General features: G+C 46.4%; 3 protein-coding genes across 5 annotated transcripts; 2 read left to right on the forward strand and 1 right to left on the reverse strand.

Moving 5' to 3' along the window:
- The first annotated feature begins 355 nt into the window (after positions 1 to 355).
- On the forward strand, positions 356 to 8,327 carry LOC108108768 (histone-lysine N-methyltransferase ash1). 2 transcript variants are annotated; one of them, XM_017216935.2, is made up of 6 exons: positions 356 to 715; positions 834 to 934; positions 995 to 5,746; positions 5,814 to 7,283; positions 7,350 to 7,556; positions 7,622 to 8,327. In XM_017216935.2, the coding sequence occupies exons 2-6, from the start codon at positions 854 to 856 to the stop codon at positions 7,799 to 7,801; spliced, it is 6,690 nt and encodes a 2,229-aa protein (XP_017072424.2). In that variant the 5' UTR covers positions 356 to 715; positions 834 to 853; the 3' UTR covers positions 7,802 to 8,327. The 2 variants fall into 2 exon arrangements, with proteins under 2 accessions (XP_017072424.2, XP_041674137.1); XM_041818203.1 differs by having other exon boundaries at positions 356 to 934.
- Positions 8,328 to 8,431: 104 nt separating this feature from the next.
- LOC108108775 (rRNA methyltransferase 3, mitochondrial) lies at positions 8,432 to 10,024 on the forward strand. 2 transcript variants are annotated; one of them, XM_017216946.2, is made up of 3 exons: positions 8,432 to 8,446; positions 8,540 to 9,709; positions 9,765 to 10,024. In XM_017216946.2, exons 2-3 carry the CDS (start codon positions 8,625 to 8,627, stop codon positions 9,910 to 9,912), a joined length of 1,233 nt encoding a protein of 410 aa, XP_017072435.1. In that variant the 5' UTR covers positions 8,432 to 8,446; positions 8,540 to 8,624; the 3' UTR covers positions 9,913 to 10,024. The 2 variants fall into 2 exon arrangements, with proteins under 2 accessions (XP_017072435.1, XP_017072434.1); XM_017216945.2 differs by having other exon boundaries at positions 8,432 to 9,709.
- Positions 10,025 to 10,105: 81 nt separating this feature from the next.
- On the reverse strand, positions 10,106 to 12,985 carry LOC108108774 (ATP-binding cassette sub-family F member 3). Its single transcript, XM_017216944.2, has 8 exons — positions 12,778 to 12,985; positions 12,451 to 12,707; positions 12,038 to 12,261; positions 11,333 to 11,980; positions 11,104 to 11,277; positions 10,549 to 11,039; positions 10,393 to 10,484; positions 10,106 to 10,337 (listed from the first exon to the last, which is right to left on the reverse strand). The coding sequence occupies exons 1-8, from the start codon at positions 12,863 to 12,865 to the stop codon at positions 10,185 to 10,187; spliced, it is 2,127 nt and encodes a 708-aa protein (XP_017072433.1). The 5' UTR covers positions 12,866 to 12,985; the 3' UTR covers positions 10,106 to 10,184.
- Positions 12,986 to 13,196: the final 211 nt, after the last annotated feature.

Here is a 13,196-nt window from a genome sequence, read left to right on the forward strand (position 1 = left end):
TATTAAAAATAAATACAAAACTGCAATATATTACATTGTTTTTTATTTTTACCCAAATAACTTAAATAAGTTTATATATATATTTATATCCATATAGTCCTGATACAGAATTTAATTCACAACATTTTCTTAGTGTTCATTAAATATATACATAGTAATACATATTAAAACATTTAGCTATTTGTAGCTCGATTATTCCACTAGCGATATTTCATAGTGCATGGCAACATTGTCCCAGATGGCAATACCAAAATGCAGCCAGCATTTCGCCTTCAGTTATCGACGTGCGTTAGGAACCGATAGGTTCAGCTAAATAACGCCTCCTGAAATCGATGAACGATATGGCCCGATAGGTTTTTCTTTTCTTTATTTATGTTCATACATTTTTGGTTGCCTGGCTTTTTGTTGTTGCGCCACATTAACAATAACAATTAAAGAGCGACCCACCGCTCGCGAGTTGAAAAAAAGTGAAATATCGGGATCGCGGATTAATGTGCTACATGCAAAATAATTTGCAACATTGCGTCGTCGTCGGGCGTCGAACAAAGCAGTTTTTGGAAAAGTGAAAACGGCGCCATTTTAGAAGCAGGCAAGCCACGGCCAAAGGCGCAAGAAAAGTGCAAATGCAATGTGTGAACTAATAGATTGTCCAGACGCTATATTGAAACTATATTAAAGCGGCGAGTGAAGGTGCTAGCCAAGAGGACAATCAAGCGTAAGTGTGCGGGGGGAAAAGTTTTTTTTGGACGACGTCGCCGCGGTTTGACCTACTTTAAATGCGATTAAGAGAGCCACCAAAACGCACTTGGCTAACAAAAAGGAATATCTTGCAGCTTCCCAGCGACAGCAAAATATGAGCAGTGGCCAAAATGAGACGGGAGCAGCAAAGGTTCTGGAAACGCAACGAGCACAAGAGTCCGGCAGTGAAAATGAGGCAAGTCTGTCAAATGGCACTCACCACATTAGATATGTAAATTGTATTGTTCGCCCACAGGAAACCGACTCCATTACGGATCAATCGAGCCAGTCGAAGTCCACCAAATCAGCCACCCAGTTCAGCGTGCAGCGTTCGGACACCGATGGCCTGCGAATGAGAATCTCGGCCATCCGCCCCCCATCAGGAGTTCCCGCAACTAAAAAACCTCTAAAGCCCAGAAAAATGTCCACTCAGGACACTGAGTCCGGTTGCTCGGAGGCCAGGAATAGAGCAGTCAGCAAGAAAGTCAAGGTCAAGCGAAAGAAGCTGGCCAGCACCAGTGGGATAAGCAAATTGGATAAAGTATCAAAGTCTAAGAAGCCACAGATCTCGGCGTTTTCCTCGGACTCCGAGGATGATCTGCCCCTAAAGATTCACCAACAGAGGGCTCCGCGATTGCTGCTAACAGCAATCTCCCAAGCGGCTCAGTCTGCCAGTAAAATCCCGCTGGACATTGGAATCTCCTCCAGTGACAATGAGTTGCCCAGCCTCGTGCAAGCGGCCATCAAGCGAGTAGAGAGCGATACGGAAGACACCACTGTAGAGGGCAGCTTCCGCAAAGCTGCCAAGGACAAGAATCTGCCCCAGTACCAATCCACTTTGCTTCAGGACTTCATGGAGAAGACTCAGATGTTAGGACAAAGCGCCAGTTCGAAGCTTCCAGAAGAGAAAGTGGTTAAAGCTAAGGAGGACCCTCTTGTGCAAACCGCTAATCCTCGAAAGCGGAGGGGCAGACCCAAAAAGGTGATACCCACAGTTCCTGCCTCTGCAAACTCTGGACCTGCTATAAACGAATCCGCCGATTCTGGTGTAATTAGTACAACAAGCACTACACAAAGTACGACACCTTCGCCGAAATTACAAAGTGAGAACATTGTGCCCACGGGAGCAGTGCCGATCGCATCCAGCAGTAAGCCGAAGATCGATATGGCATATCTGGACAAGCGCATGTATGCTACCGAGCGGGTGCTATATCCTCCGCCCAGGAGCAAGCGGCGCCAAAACAATAAAAAGGCAGCCTCCAGCTCATCCAACAAAGAGGAACTTCAGCTGGATCCGCTTTGGCGGGAAATCGATGTGAATAAAAAGTTCCGTCTGAGGAGCATGAGTGTAGGCGCGGCTAGTGGAACTGGAGCTGGCACAACCATTTGCAGCAAGGTCCTGGCTGCCAAGAGCGGCTACGTCTCGGATTACGGAAGCGTAAGGCATCAGAGAAGCACCCACAACCACAATTCCGGGTATAAGTCCGATGCCAGCTGCAAGAGTCGATACAGCACTAAGAGCTGTATGAGTCGCAGAAGCAGGGCAAAGAGCTGTGGCTACCGCAGTGATTGCAAAGAATCGGGAAAGTCCGGACTACGCATGAGGCGTAAACGCAGGGCTTCAATGCTCTTAAAGGGCACTGCAGACGATCCCGTGGAAGATCAGGACATCCTTCAGCTGGCGGGGTTATCTCTAGGCCAAAGCAGCGAGGAGAGCAACGAATACATCAGCAAGCCGAGCCTCAAGAGTCTGCCCACAACGAGTGCCAGCAAGAAGTACGGCGAGATCAACCGCTATGTGACTACGGGTCAATATTTCGGTCGTGGCGGCAGTAGTTTGTCTGCCACCACCCCGGAAAACTTTATCAGTAAGATGATGAATCAGAGGAAAGAGACCCCGGCTCCCAGCAAATCCTCCTGTAAGATTAAATCCCGACGCTCCTCGGCTGCCAGTATGTGCAGCAGCTACGTATCTGGGGTGTCTAGAATGCGTCGCAGGCACCGTCGGAAGAGTTTTAGTCACAACAAGTCCTTAAACATTGACTCTAAGCTGCTCACCGAAATCGAGATAATAACGAGTACCTTTCACTCGAGATGTCGCATTCAGGACGATCGCTTGACCGGAAGCAGCGGCAAGGAGAAACTTTTGGCAGACGCCAGCAAGTTACAGGCTACACTAGCTGCTCCAAGTCCTGCACAGCAGTTGGTTCTGAACGGTGGGGGGTCAGCTTCAACGCTCGCGAAACCGTTGAAAAGGGCCTTGAAGAAGCGAAAGCTCAGTGAGCCCCTGGTGGACTTCGCTATGCTATCGGCTAGCGCAAGTGGAACTCCCAATGGAAGTGGAAGCAGCAATGGGAATGCCAAGCGGCGGCACAAGAAATCCCAGAGCAATGACAGCTCCAGTCCCGATGATCATAAGTTGCCGCTAAAAAAGCGCCACTACCTTCTGACTCCGGGAGAGCGTCCTCCTGCGGAAGTCGCTTTCGCCAATGGAAAACTGAATGCAGAAGCCTGGGCAGCAGCGGCCGCAACCGCTAAAAGCACTGCGTCTACTAAATCCCAGGCACAGTTTAACGCTAGAAGCGGAAAGTCGGCGCTTACGCCCAAAAAGAGACACCTCTTGGAGCAAACTTCGGCTCTAAGCGGAGCTGGTTCTTCAGCCAGCAATTCTCCCTTGAGGATTGTTGTGGATAACAACTCAATTAGTGGAGGAAAGCTATTGGATATTAGCCCTAGCTCATTGTGCTCCCTCAGACAGCAAAGGAGAGGAGGATCAGCTAAACAAAAGGTGACGGTAACTAAGGATTTGGCTCAGCTTAAATCCCCAGCTGGTAGCTATCCTCCCCCCGGGGTGTTTGAGCCATCTGTGGAGCTGGAAATCCAAATACCTCTTGGTAAACTTAACGAATCAGTCATCACCAAAGCAGAGGTTGAGTCTCCGCTGCTCTCGGCACTAGACATTAAGGAGGATACCAAAAAGGAGATTGGCCAGCGAGTTGTGGAAACCTTGTTGCATAAAACGGGAGGCAATCTCCTCCTGAAACGCAAGAGAAAAAAGATCAATCGAACAGGTTTCCCCACGGTGCGGAGGAAGAAGCGTAAGGTCAGCGTGGAACAGCAGCCAACAACGGTGATGGACGAACACGAGCCGGAGATTGACCCCGATGATGAGCCTCTGCAATCTTTAAGGGAAACGAGGAGCAGCAGCAGTGCCCAGGTACAGGTACCAGGTAATCCACAAATAGATTGTGAGCGAGTGCCCCAAGCAGGAGAAGCCCGGGAAAACTTTGTGGCCAGAAGCAATCAGAGAGCTCCACGTTTATCAGTGGTGGCCCTGGAGCGATTACAACGACCACAGACACCCGCCAGAGGAAGACCCCGAGGTAGAAAGCCTAAAAACAAGGATCAGCTAGCAGTTCCTCCCTTACCTCTACCCAAAGCAGAACCGGATATAAAGCCTGTCAGAAAACGTGGCCGACAGCCCAAACAACCTGTCTTAGAAGAGCCGCCTCCCACACCAACTTTACAACACAAAAAGAACAGACTGGAGCCAAATATTAAACTCCCAGCTGGTGTCGATCCCAACACGAATTTTAGCTGCAAGATTCGCTTGAAACGACGAAAAAATCTGGAAGCTGGAACCCAACAAAGTAAAAAGGAAAAGCCATTTCAACAAGCGCCAATGGAAGAGATTCCTCTAGAAATACCCGCTAGCCAAGAGGAAATAGATGCCGAAGCTGAAGCTAAAAGGCTAGACAATATCCCAATCGAACATGATCCCTTACCTGCCAATGAATCCCAGAATCCTGGTCCACCAGACTACGCCAGTTGCAGCGAGTCCAGTGAGGACAAAGCGTCAACCACCTCTTTGCGGAAACTGTCTAAAGTAAAAAAAACCTATCTGGTGGCAGGACTCTTCTCTAATCACTACAAACAATCGCTAATGCCGCCGCCAGCGAAGGTAAATAAGAAACCAGCTTTGGAGGAGCAGCAAGCGGCTCCGGGGAGTCTTCTTCCGCCTCCGCCCTATTGCGAAAAGTATCTACGTAGGAGTGAAATGGACTTTGAGCTACCCTACGACATTTGGTGGGCTTACACCAACTCCAAGCTACCAATTAGAAATGTTGTGCCATCCTGGAATTATCGAAAGATTCGCACTAATGTCTACGCCGAGTCAGTGCGCCCGAATCTGGCTGGATTCGATCATCCCACGTGCAACTGCAAGGATCAGGGCGAGAAAGCTTGTTTGGACAATTGTCTGAATCGCATGGTTTATACGGAGTGCTCGCCCAGTAATTGTCCAGCTGGAGAAAAGTGCCACAATCAAAAAATTCAAAGGCACTCTGTTGCTCCCGGTGTGGAGCGCTTCATGACGACGGACAAAGGATGGGGTGTAAGAACCAAACTACCAATTTCCAAGGGAACCTACATCCTGGAGTACGTGGGAGAGGTGGTCACCGAAAGGGAATTCAAGCAGCGGATGGCCAGTATATATCTCAATGATACGCACCACTATTGTCTACATTTGGATGGGGGATTGGTTATTGATGGCCAGCGCATGGGAAGCGATTGTAGATTTGTCAACCACTCTTGCGAACCCAATTGCGAGATGCAGAAATGGAGCGTCAACGGATTATCTAGGATGGTCCTTTTCGCCAAACGGGCCATAGAGCAGGGCGAGGAGCTAACCTACGATTACAACTTTTCGTTATTTAATCCCTCAGAGGGTCAACCCTGCAGATGCAACACGCCTCAGTGCCGTGGTGTTATCGGAGGAAAATCGCAGAGGATAAAACCACTTCCCGCGTTGGAGGCGAAGCCCGCACCGGAGGGAGTTCCAGGCCGAAATGGTCGACAACGGAAACAGAAGGCCAAAAAGCACCCTCAACGGCAAGCGGGCAAGGACACTGCATCAGCCGTGGCGGTGGCGAAGCTCCAGCCGCTGTCTGAAAAGGAAAAGAAACTGGTTAAACAATTCAACACTTTCCTAGTAAGGAACTTCGAAAAGGTTGGTTTCCATTATGTATTATAATTATATAAACCTTAAATCTTATCACATCGTCTTTCTTCATCAGATACGCAGATGCAAAGCCAAGCAAGCGGCAGCCCTGGCAGCTATTACCGCGACTTTCCCAGCACAGGGCACCTCCAATGGGGTCATTCCTGGCCGACGACCCTCCACGCCATCGTCCACTTCGCTGGCAGCCCAGATATCTGCACTTTGCTCACCTCGGAACATGAAAACCCGTGGTTTGGCCCAGGCAGTACACGATCCCGAATTGGAAAAAATGGCCAAAATGGCTGTTGTTTTAAGGGATATTTGCAGTTCTCTGGAGACTCTAAAAATGTTTGACCTGTTAACGACAGTGTCCAGCAGGAAGAAAAAGGCTATAAAGAATTCATTGGGTGGAAAATCAGGATCGACGGCTGGAACATCTCGAGTGGAATTTAGGTCGATACAAACCCAAGTCGAACAGGGTCATTACAAGACGCCGCAGGAGTATGATGACCACATGCAGCAGCTCTTTATGGAGGCCAAGCAGCAGCATGGTGATGACGAGGGCAAGGCCAAAGCACTACAATCTCTTAAGGAATCCTATGAGCAACAGAAAGCGGCCAGCTTTGTTCAGCTGGTCGAGATTCTCGGCGATTCTGAGGCATTGCAAAATTTTAAACCAAAGGATGTCCTTTCACCAGTGGAGGAAGTTGAAAAGATTGCATTGAAAAAATCGCCGGGAGCAAAGGAAAGGGAATCACCACCAGTGCCATCGCAAACCACGCCTCCACTGCTTCCTATTGAAGCATCTCCTGATGAGGATGTAATTCGTTGCATTTGTGGATTGTACAAAGATGAGGGTTTGATGATTCAGTGTTCCAAGTGTATGGTTTGGCAGCACACAGAGTGTACGAAAGCTGACATCGACGCGGATAACTACCAGTGCGAACGATGCGAGCCAAGGGAAGTGGATCGGGAGATTCCCCTTGACGAATTCACAGAGGAAGGCCACCGCTACTATCTCTCCCTTATGCGTGGCGATTTGCAGGTGCGTCAGGGTGATGCTGTCTATGTGCTGCGGGATATCCCCATTAAGGATGAGGACGGCAAGATATTGCCAACAAAGAAGCACACTTACGAAACCATCGGAGCCATTGATTACCAAGAGTGTGACATCTTTCGTGTGGAACACTTATGGAAAAACGAAATGGGGAAACGTTTCATATTCGGCCACCATTTCCTGCGCCCTCATGAAACATTCCATGAGCCTTCGCGTCGGTTTTATCCCAATGAGGTGGTAAGAGTTTCACTGTATGAAGTGGTGCCAATTGAATTGGTCATTGGGCGCTGCTGGGTTTTGGATCGTACCACTTTCTGTAAAGGACGTCCCATGGAATGCAACGACGAGGATCATTGCTTTATCTGCGAGCTTCGTGTGGACAAAACGGCGAGGTTCTTCTCCAAGGCGAAGGCCAATCATCCGGCCTGTACCAAGAGCTACGCCTTCAGAAAGTTTCCAGAGAAGCTAAAGATCTCCAAGAGCTATGCAGTAAGTCCGAATTACGTGAAATAACTATGTGACACAGCATTTTAAAAATTTGTTTGTTTTTTATAGCCTCATGATGTGGATCCTTCGTTACTAAAAACGAGGAAGCAAAAGACTGAATTAGAAGTAGGAGCCGTGTCAGCAACGATACAAAAGACAACTGGCAGGCAGGAGCAGCCGCTGAAAACAGTTGGAAGAAAGCCGCGTGGATATAATGCGGTCTCAGCGGAAGGCGCAGGAGTCCATGTCGTGAAACCGATTGCGCCCAATAAACAGGTGAGTGCACCTCTATTCCAAATACATTTTGTATAAATGAATAATTTTTTATTCTCTCCGGAAAGATGCTTAAGAAAAGGCGATCGCGTTTGGAGAACGTTCTGATAACTATGAAGCTTAAGTGTCTGGATGCACAGACAGCTCAGGAGCAGCCCATCGATTTATCATATTTGCTGTCCGGACGTGGCGCCCGGCAGCGGAAGACACAACAGTCCAGTAGCAGCTCCACGGCCAGTTCGACCTAACCGATGTAGCCAGCGAATAGGTTAAGCCGTGTATATACGCCTAAAGTTAGAGGCATTGATTAATATTTATGCAACTTGAATTAACAATTAGCCTTTAGCCATGTAAGATGTAACGGTGATAGTAGTAACTTTAGATTGTACATTGTTATGAACAAATTTCGTGAAAGGGCCTTCGGGCCAGGCTAAGATGGAACAGATTATGAATTATGGTTAATGTAAGGATTTATTTAAATACTAGATTTTACGCTACCACAAGAAGCCCCCCATTTAGATGAATTTCTTTTGTTTTTAATTGTTTATCGCGTTTCCATATTGATTTTGTTTTACGGAACTATCCCCTCTTCGCTTTTACAATAGAAGGCGTTTGAATTTTGCATTGTTATTTTAAATTATTGTATTATGTTATGGCTGCTTAACTACGTAACAACTGAGTAGGACAACTTATTACGCTATTAGTTTTTAATTATTTTCAAATTGTTATTAACTGCTAACACAAATTTTAAAAGTGAAATAAACATATATTTTCATTAAACTACGCTGCAATTTTGAATTTACCGCCTTATTTTTTCTGGTGCTGTAGGATTACTATTAATACGTGCTGCGTTGTTCAACACTGCTCACATGGGCGTAGCAATGGAGAGTTGTGTAAATTGGTCTTAAATATTATGAAATAATATAATAATATTTATCATTCAAATGCATTATTGATAATTAAATTTGTCTACTTAAAATTTATAGATTTGAGTCAGAAGAAGTTAAATCCCTTAACAATCTACACCCGTGACTATCTGAACATCTGTTCAATTTCAGCGACCGACCGACCATGTTTTATAATATTTTAAAACGCTCGTTTCAAGCAAATATCAAGAATGTGAATAACTTAAATTTACTACGGTTGAGCAGCTCAAATGGACCCCAAGGCGATATCAAAGATGCGATGGATATAGAGGCCAATCTCTTTGGGAATTCAGATTTAAAGCATGAGCCGGTAAACACGCGGGAAGCTTTACGCAAGAACCGAACCAAACCGTCTGTGTCTAGGAAAGTCAAGGAAGGTAGTGCTCCAGTAGTTCCTCGCAAATTTACAGCTCCCGGAATACCCGCTCCCCGTAAAGCTCCAGTTCCTGCTCCAGTGATTAAGGACAGTGAGCTTAGTCTGGAGTTTGTGCGTCTTACTCTGCAGGATCCTTTGACCAGCACTCTGTTAACTACGGTGCGTTCCCGGAAGCGAAGGGACAAGAACAGACAAATAATCGTCGAAGGTAGGCGGCTTATCCTGGAAGCCTTGCAATGCGGTCTCAAAATGGAGACACTCTTGTTCAGCCAGAAGGATCAGTTGACTTTGGTGAAGGAGGAAGTGGGCAGGGCGCAGGTTGAGACCCACACCAAGATTTATAAGGTGCCGCAGCATGACCTAAAGACATGGTCTTCGTTGGTAACCCCTCCCGGTCTGATGGCCATTTTTGACAGGCCCTCAGAAAAAGGCTTAGAGAAGAACCTGGCAGAGCAACAGAGTCTGGGCACTAAGCCCTTGCCCATTACAGTTGTGTGCGACAATATCAGGGAACCAAACAACCTGGGCAGCATTATAAGGACCTGTGCCGCTCTACCCTGCAGCCAGGTGGTGGTTACCCATGGCTGCTGCGACCCTTGGGAGTCGAAGTCCTTAAGAGGGGGTTGTGGCGGCCAGTTTCGAGTGCCTATTCGAGATGATGTCCCCTGGGATGAGCTTTCGTTAACCATTCCCCCCGAAGCAGCCGACGATTGCCATGTTTTCATTGCGGAAAGCAACCAAAACAAGAGGGAACATAACCAGACTATCGATTATGCAGAAATCAAGGACATCGGAACCCACAATCTGCTCATTATTGGCGGTGAGAGTCATGGAGTCAGTGAGGAAGCTTATCGGTAAAGGTAGAAACATAACAATTACAAGACAATGTTAATGCTTTCTTTCACACAGTTTCTTAAACTTGGTTGGGCGCAAAGGAAAATGCGTTTATATACCCCTGGCAGCTGGAATTGATAGCTTGAATGTGGCATCTGCTTTGACGTTATTGCTCTTCGAGATGCGAAGAAAACTTAATGAGCAGGCCATTGTTAAAGATTAAGTTAGAACAAAAGGCTAACAATATATATAATTCGTTCAAAAAACAGCACTTCAACTATTCGGAACTAATTTGTAGTTATCTATTTAGAAAATATGATTCAGAACATAACGTATAATATTTTTATTTTTTTACTTTGTGGCAAATTTATTAATTGATGACCCGTATGCATGAATAAGTACTCTCGCAAAGATCATTTTCTTTCTTGTGTCATAGACATAATATAAATTTATTTCTAGGCTATTTCACAAATAGAGTAATTATTAACATTAAATTCAACTATTAGCTTCGATTTCCTTGTACACCTCCCGCTTATACTCATCCAGACCACCTTCGATCGCTCTGACTGTGCGATTGCCACACACCCAGAGTTCCTTGCAAACAACCTTAATGAGGCGTTCGTCGTGGGAAACTAGTATGACGCCGCCCTACAAAATAAAAAGTTTACTTTAATGTTGATAATTAACATTAGAGTTCCCTTACCTTAAAGGCGTTTATAGCCCGGCCTAAAGCATCGATGGTTTCAATATCCAAGTGATTTGTAGGCTCATCAAGAACCAGGAAATTGGGTTCCGCTATTATAGGAATATCGTTTTTAGTAAGTAAAAGTTAAGATTCTGTGGTTTATCGTGGTCTTACCCATGCACATTTTTGCTAAGGCCACGCGGGATTTCTGTCCTCCAGATAAGCTGGCAATGCTCTGCAGTGCCAGTGGTCCGGATAACCCAAAACTACCCAACTGCCGGCGATACTCCTCATCCGGTCGACCGGGAAACAGTTCGGCCAATACTCCCACACAAGTCACGTTCATGTTTAAATGGTCTACATGGTGCTGGGCAAAATATCCAATTCGAAGACCACGATGCAGGACAATGTTTCCATAGATAGTGCTCAGCTGACCGACAATAATCTTTAGCAGTGTCGACTTTCCCGCTCCGTTCTCTCCGACAATGCATATTCGGGAGTCGGAAGTGGCTGAGAGATTTACACCCTTAAAGATGGGTAGAGGATCTTCGGGGTTATAACGGAACGATACCTCCGAAATGGCCAGCACGGGAGGATTTAGAGGCTCCACTTCGGGGAATTTGAGCGTAACCACAGTCTCCTTTTCCACCGGCTTAAGCTCGGGCCTGAAGAAACATAATAAAAACAGTTCAAAATTCCTGAAGGAATTATTTTTCATTATTAACTTACAGTTTTTCAAGCATTTTAATTTTTGATTGCACGGATGAGGCACGATTTGCGTTGTATCGGAAACGGTCAATGAAGTCCTGGACATGTGCTCTATGAGCCATCTGAGCCTCATACTCCCGCCTCTGGGACTTCAGCTTTTCCGTTTTTGTCTTTTCAAACTGCTCATAGTTTCCCCTTGAAAATAATTATATTATAAAATGATTTTAAGGTTAATCAAGGACTCAATTACTTGTATGCCTCCAGCTCCTGGGAATGTAGATGAATAATGTCCGTTGGTACTACGTCAAGGAAGTTGCGATCGTGGGAAACGACGAGAATGGTGGTAGGCCACGTCTGCAGATAGTTCTCCAGCCAAATAATAGCTTTGATGTCCAACATGTTCGTCGGTTCATCGAGCAGAAGCAGATCGGGCTTTGAGAAAAGTGCCCTGGCCAAAGCCAAGCGCATTCGCCAACCGCCTGAGAAGGATTTGGTCGGGCGCAGTTGCATGTCTGCGTCAAAGCCCAAGCCTTTAAGTATCACAGATGCACGAGCCACGGCCTTATCCGCCTCGATATTCTGCAGAGCAGCATAGGTTTCGCTCAGCTCGTTAGACAGCGCAGCATCCTGAACGCCATTATTCAGCGCAGCTAGGATCTCCTTCTCCCGGGTCAGTAGCCTCGTTCGCTCCGTATCACACTCCAGCACGCTCTCTACGGCCGGTGTGTCATCACCAACCACTTCTTGCTCCACATGCAGCACCGAGATGTGCGAGGGAATCTGCAGCTGCCGTTCGGCAATCATCCGGAGGAGAGTAGTCTTGCCCAGCCCATTGCGACCAACCAGACCATACCGGCGACCGAAAGACAACAGAAGATTCGCATTCTGCAGAAGAACTCTAGAAAGGAATAAAACATTTTACGGTTGGTCAATTTCTCAGTTATAATTGCCTTACTTTTCGCCAAAGGCCAAGTCAAAGTTTTCGATCTTTATGTCCATCGAGCGGTTAAGTCCTTTCTGGTCCAACTTTGTATTTTTCTTGTTTGTTACTTGAGAAGCTGTGGCAGTTTGAAGCTTCACGGCTACGGGAATCATTCCATGTTTGTTTACCTCCTGCCGCTTCTCTTGCTTCTGTTGCAGTTTCGCCTCCGCCTTCCCCAGCTTCTTGGAGTCTACTTTCTAGAAGCATAATAAAGTTGATATCGGTCAGTAAATTAATTCTTAAGAAGCCCGCCGAAAAATAAGCGGTCTGTATGAATGTCTACAGAAATTATATTTAAACTAGCATACAGTATATAAATAATAATAATTATAGTGGATGTGCGAGTAGACCACTAAATAATTCTGTGATGGGGCTTGTCTACTTACATTTGCGCCATCCTTATTCACCACCCAGATGCTCTGCATGTCCTTGTCGAGGCGCTCCATGTTCTTGGCCATCTCCTCTATGTTTACCGGCGCATTAAGCACCTTGCGCTCCACGTTGACCCCGTTGTTCTTCATGATGTTGAGGAACTGCTCGCATAGTTCCCTTACGCTCTCCTCCGACCTGTCGCAGTCGACGCTCTGCAGAATGTCGCCCACCGCATCGAAGATGTCGTCGCCGCTGTCGAAGTCCTCCTCACCTGGGAATGCGAATACAGGGTTAAGTATAAAATATCAGCAGCTGAGAATAAGACCCCAGAGGCCACTTACTTCCGGTGAGTACGCCTACAACATAGGTGAGGAGTTCGTGGTCAATTTTGGGGAATTCGCGCTGGAGAATTGTCGTGTACTCGCTCATCTTGACCTTGATCTCAAAATCGGTTTCTAAACGTGTGGCAGTCGGGTATTAATTGACTTTTCCGACTTTTACTCCACCGCAAAAAAACTTAAAGGGGGGAGCAGAGTGACCGTTGCTCGGTCGGTGTACCATACCATTGTCGCGGTCACATTGCATCGCTAACGTTTCATTTCCGTTTCGTTCCGCAAAAGTACAAACATCATTTTTGTTTCAGGCTTTTATGCTGAAACTGTCTGTTGCTTTCCATCTTAATCTATGTTAGGTTCAGTTATGGGAGAAGAATTTTTATGTGTAGACATTTGCAATAGGCGCATAAAATAATCGATATATA

Source organism: Drosophila eugracilis, unplaced genomic scaffold (assembly GCF_018153835.1).
Source record: "Drosophila eugracilis isolate 14026-0451.02 unplaced genomic scaffold, ASM1815383v1 contig_2154, whole genome shotgun sequence".
Taxonomy (NCBI): Eukaryota; Metazoa; Arthropoda; class Insecta; order Diptera; family Drosophilidae; genus Drosophila; species Drosophila eugracilis.

Coding starts and splice junctions, on each gene's coding strand:
- LOC108108768 (XM_041818203.1), top strand. CDS start 854: ATGAGCAGTGGCCAAAATGAGACGGGAGCAGCAAAGGTTCTGGAAACG. Junction 5,747..5,813: donor TAGTAAGGAACTTCGAAAAG/GTTGGTTTCCAT, acceptor TTTCTTCATCAG/ATACGCAGATGCAAAGCCAA. Junction 7,284..7,349: donor AGATCTCCAAGAGCTATGCA/GTAAGTCCGAAT, acceptor TGTTTTTTATAG/CCTCATGATGTGGATCCTTC.
- LOC108108775 (XM_017216945.2), top strand. CDS start 8,625: ATGTTTTATAATATTTTAAAACGCTCGTTTCAAGCAAATATCAAGAAT. Junction 9,710..9,764: donor GTCAGTGAGGAAGCTTATCG/GTAAAGGTAGAA, acceptor TCTTTCACACAG/TTTCTTAAACTTGGTTGGGC.
- LOC108108774 (XM_017216944.2), bottom strand. CDS start 12,865: ATGAGCGAGTACACGACAATTCTCCAGCGCGAATTCCCCAAAATTGAC. Junction 12,262..12,450: donor TGAATAAGGATGGCGCAAAT/GTAAGTAGACAA, acceptor TTATGCTTCTAG/AAAGTAGACTCCAAGAAGCT. Junction 11,981..12,037: donor GACTTGGCCTTTGGCGAAAA/GTAAGGCAATTA, acceptor ATTCCTTTCTAG/AGTTCTTCTGCAGAATGCGA.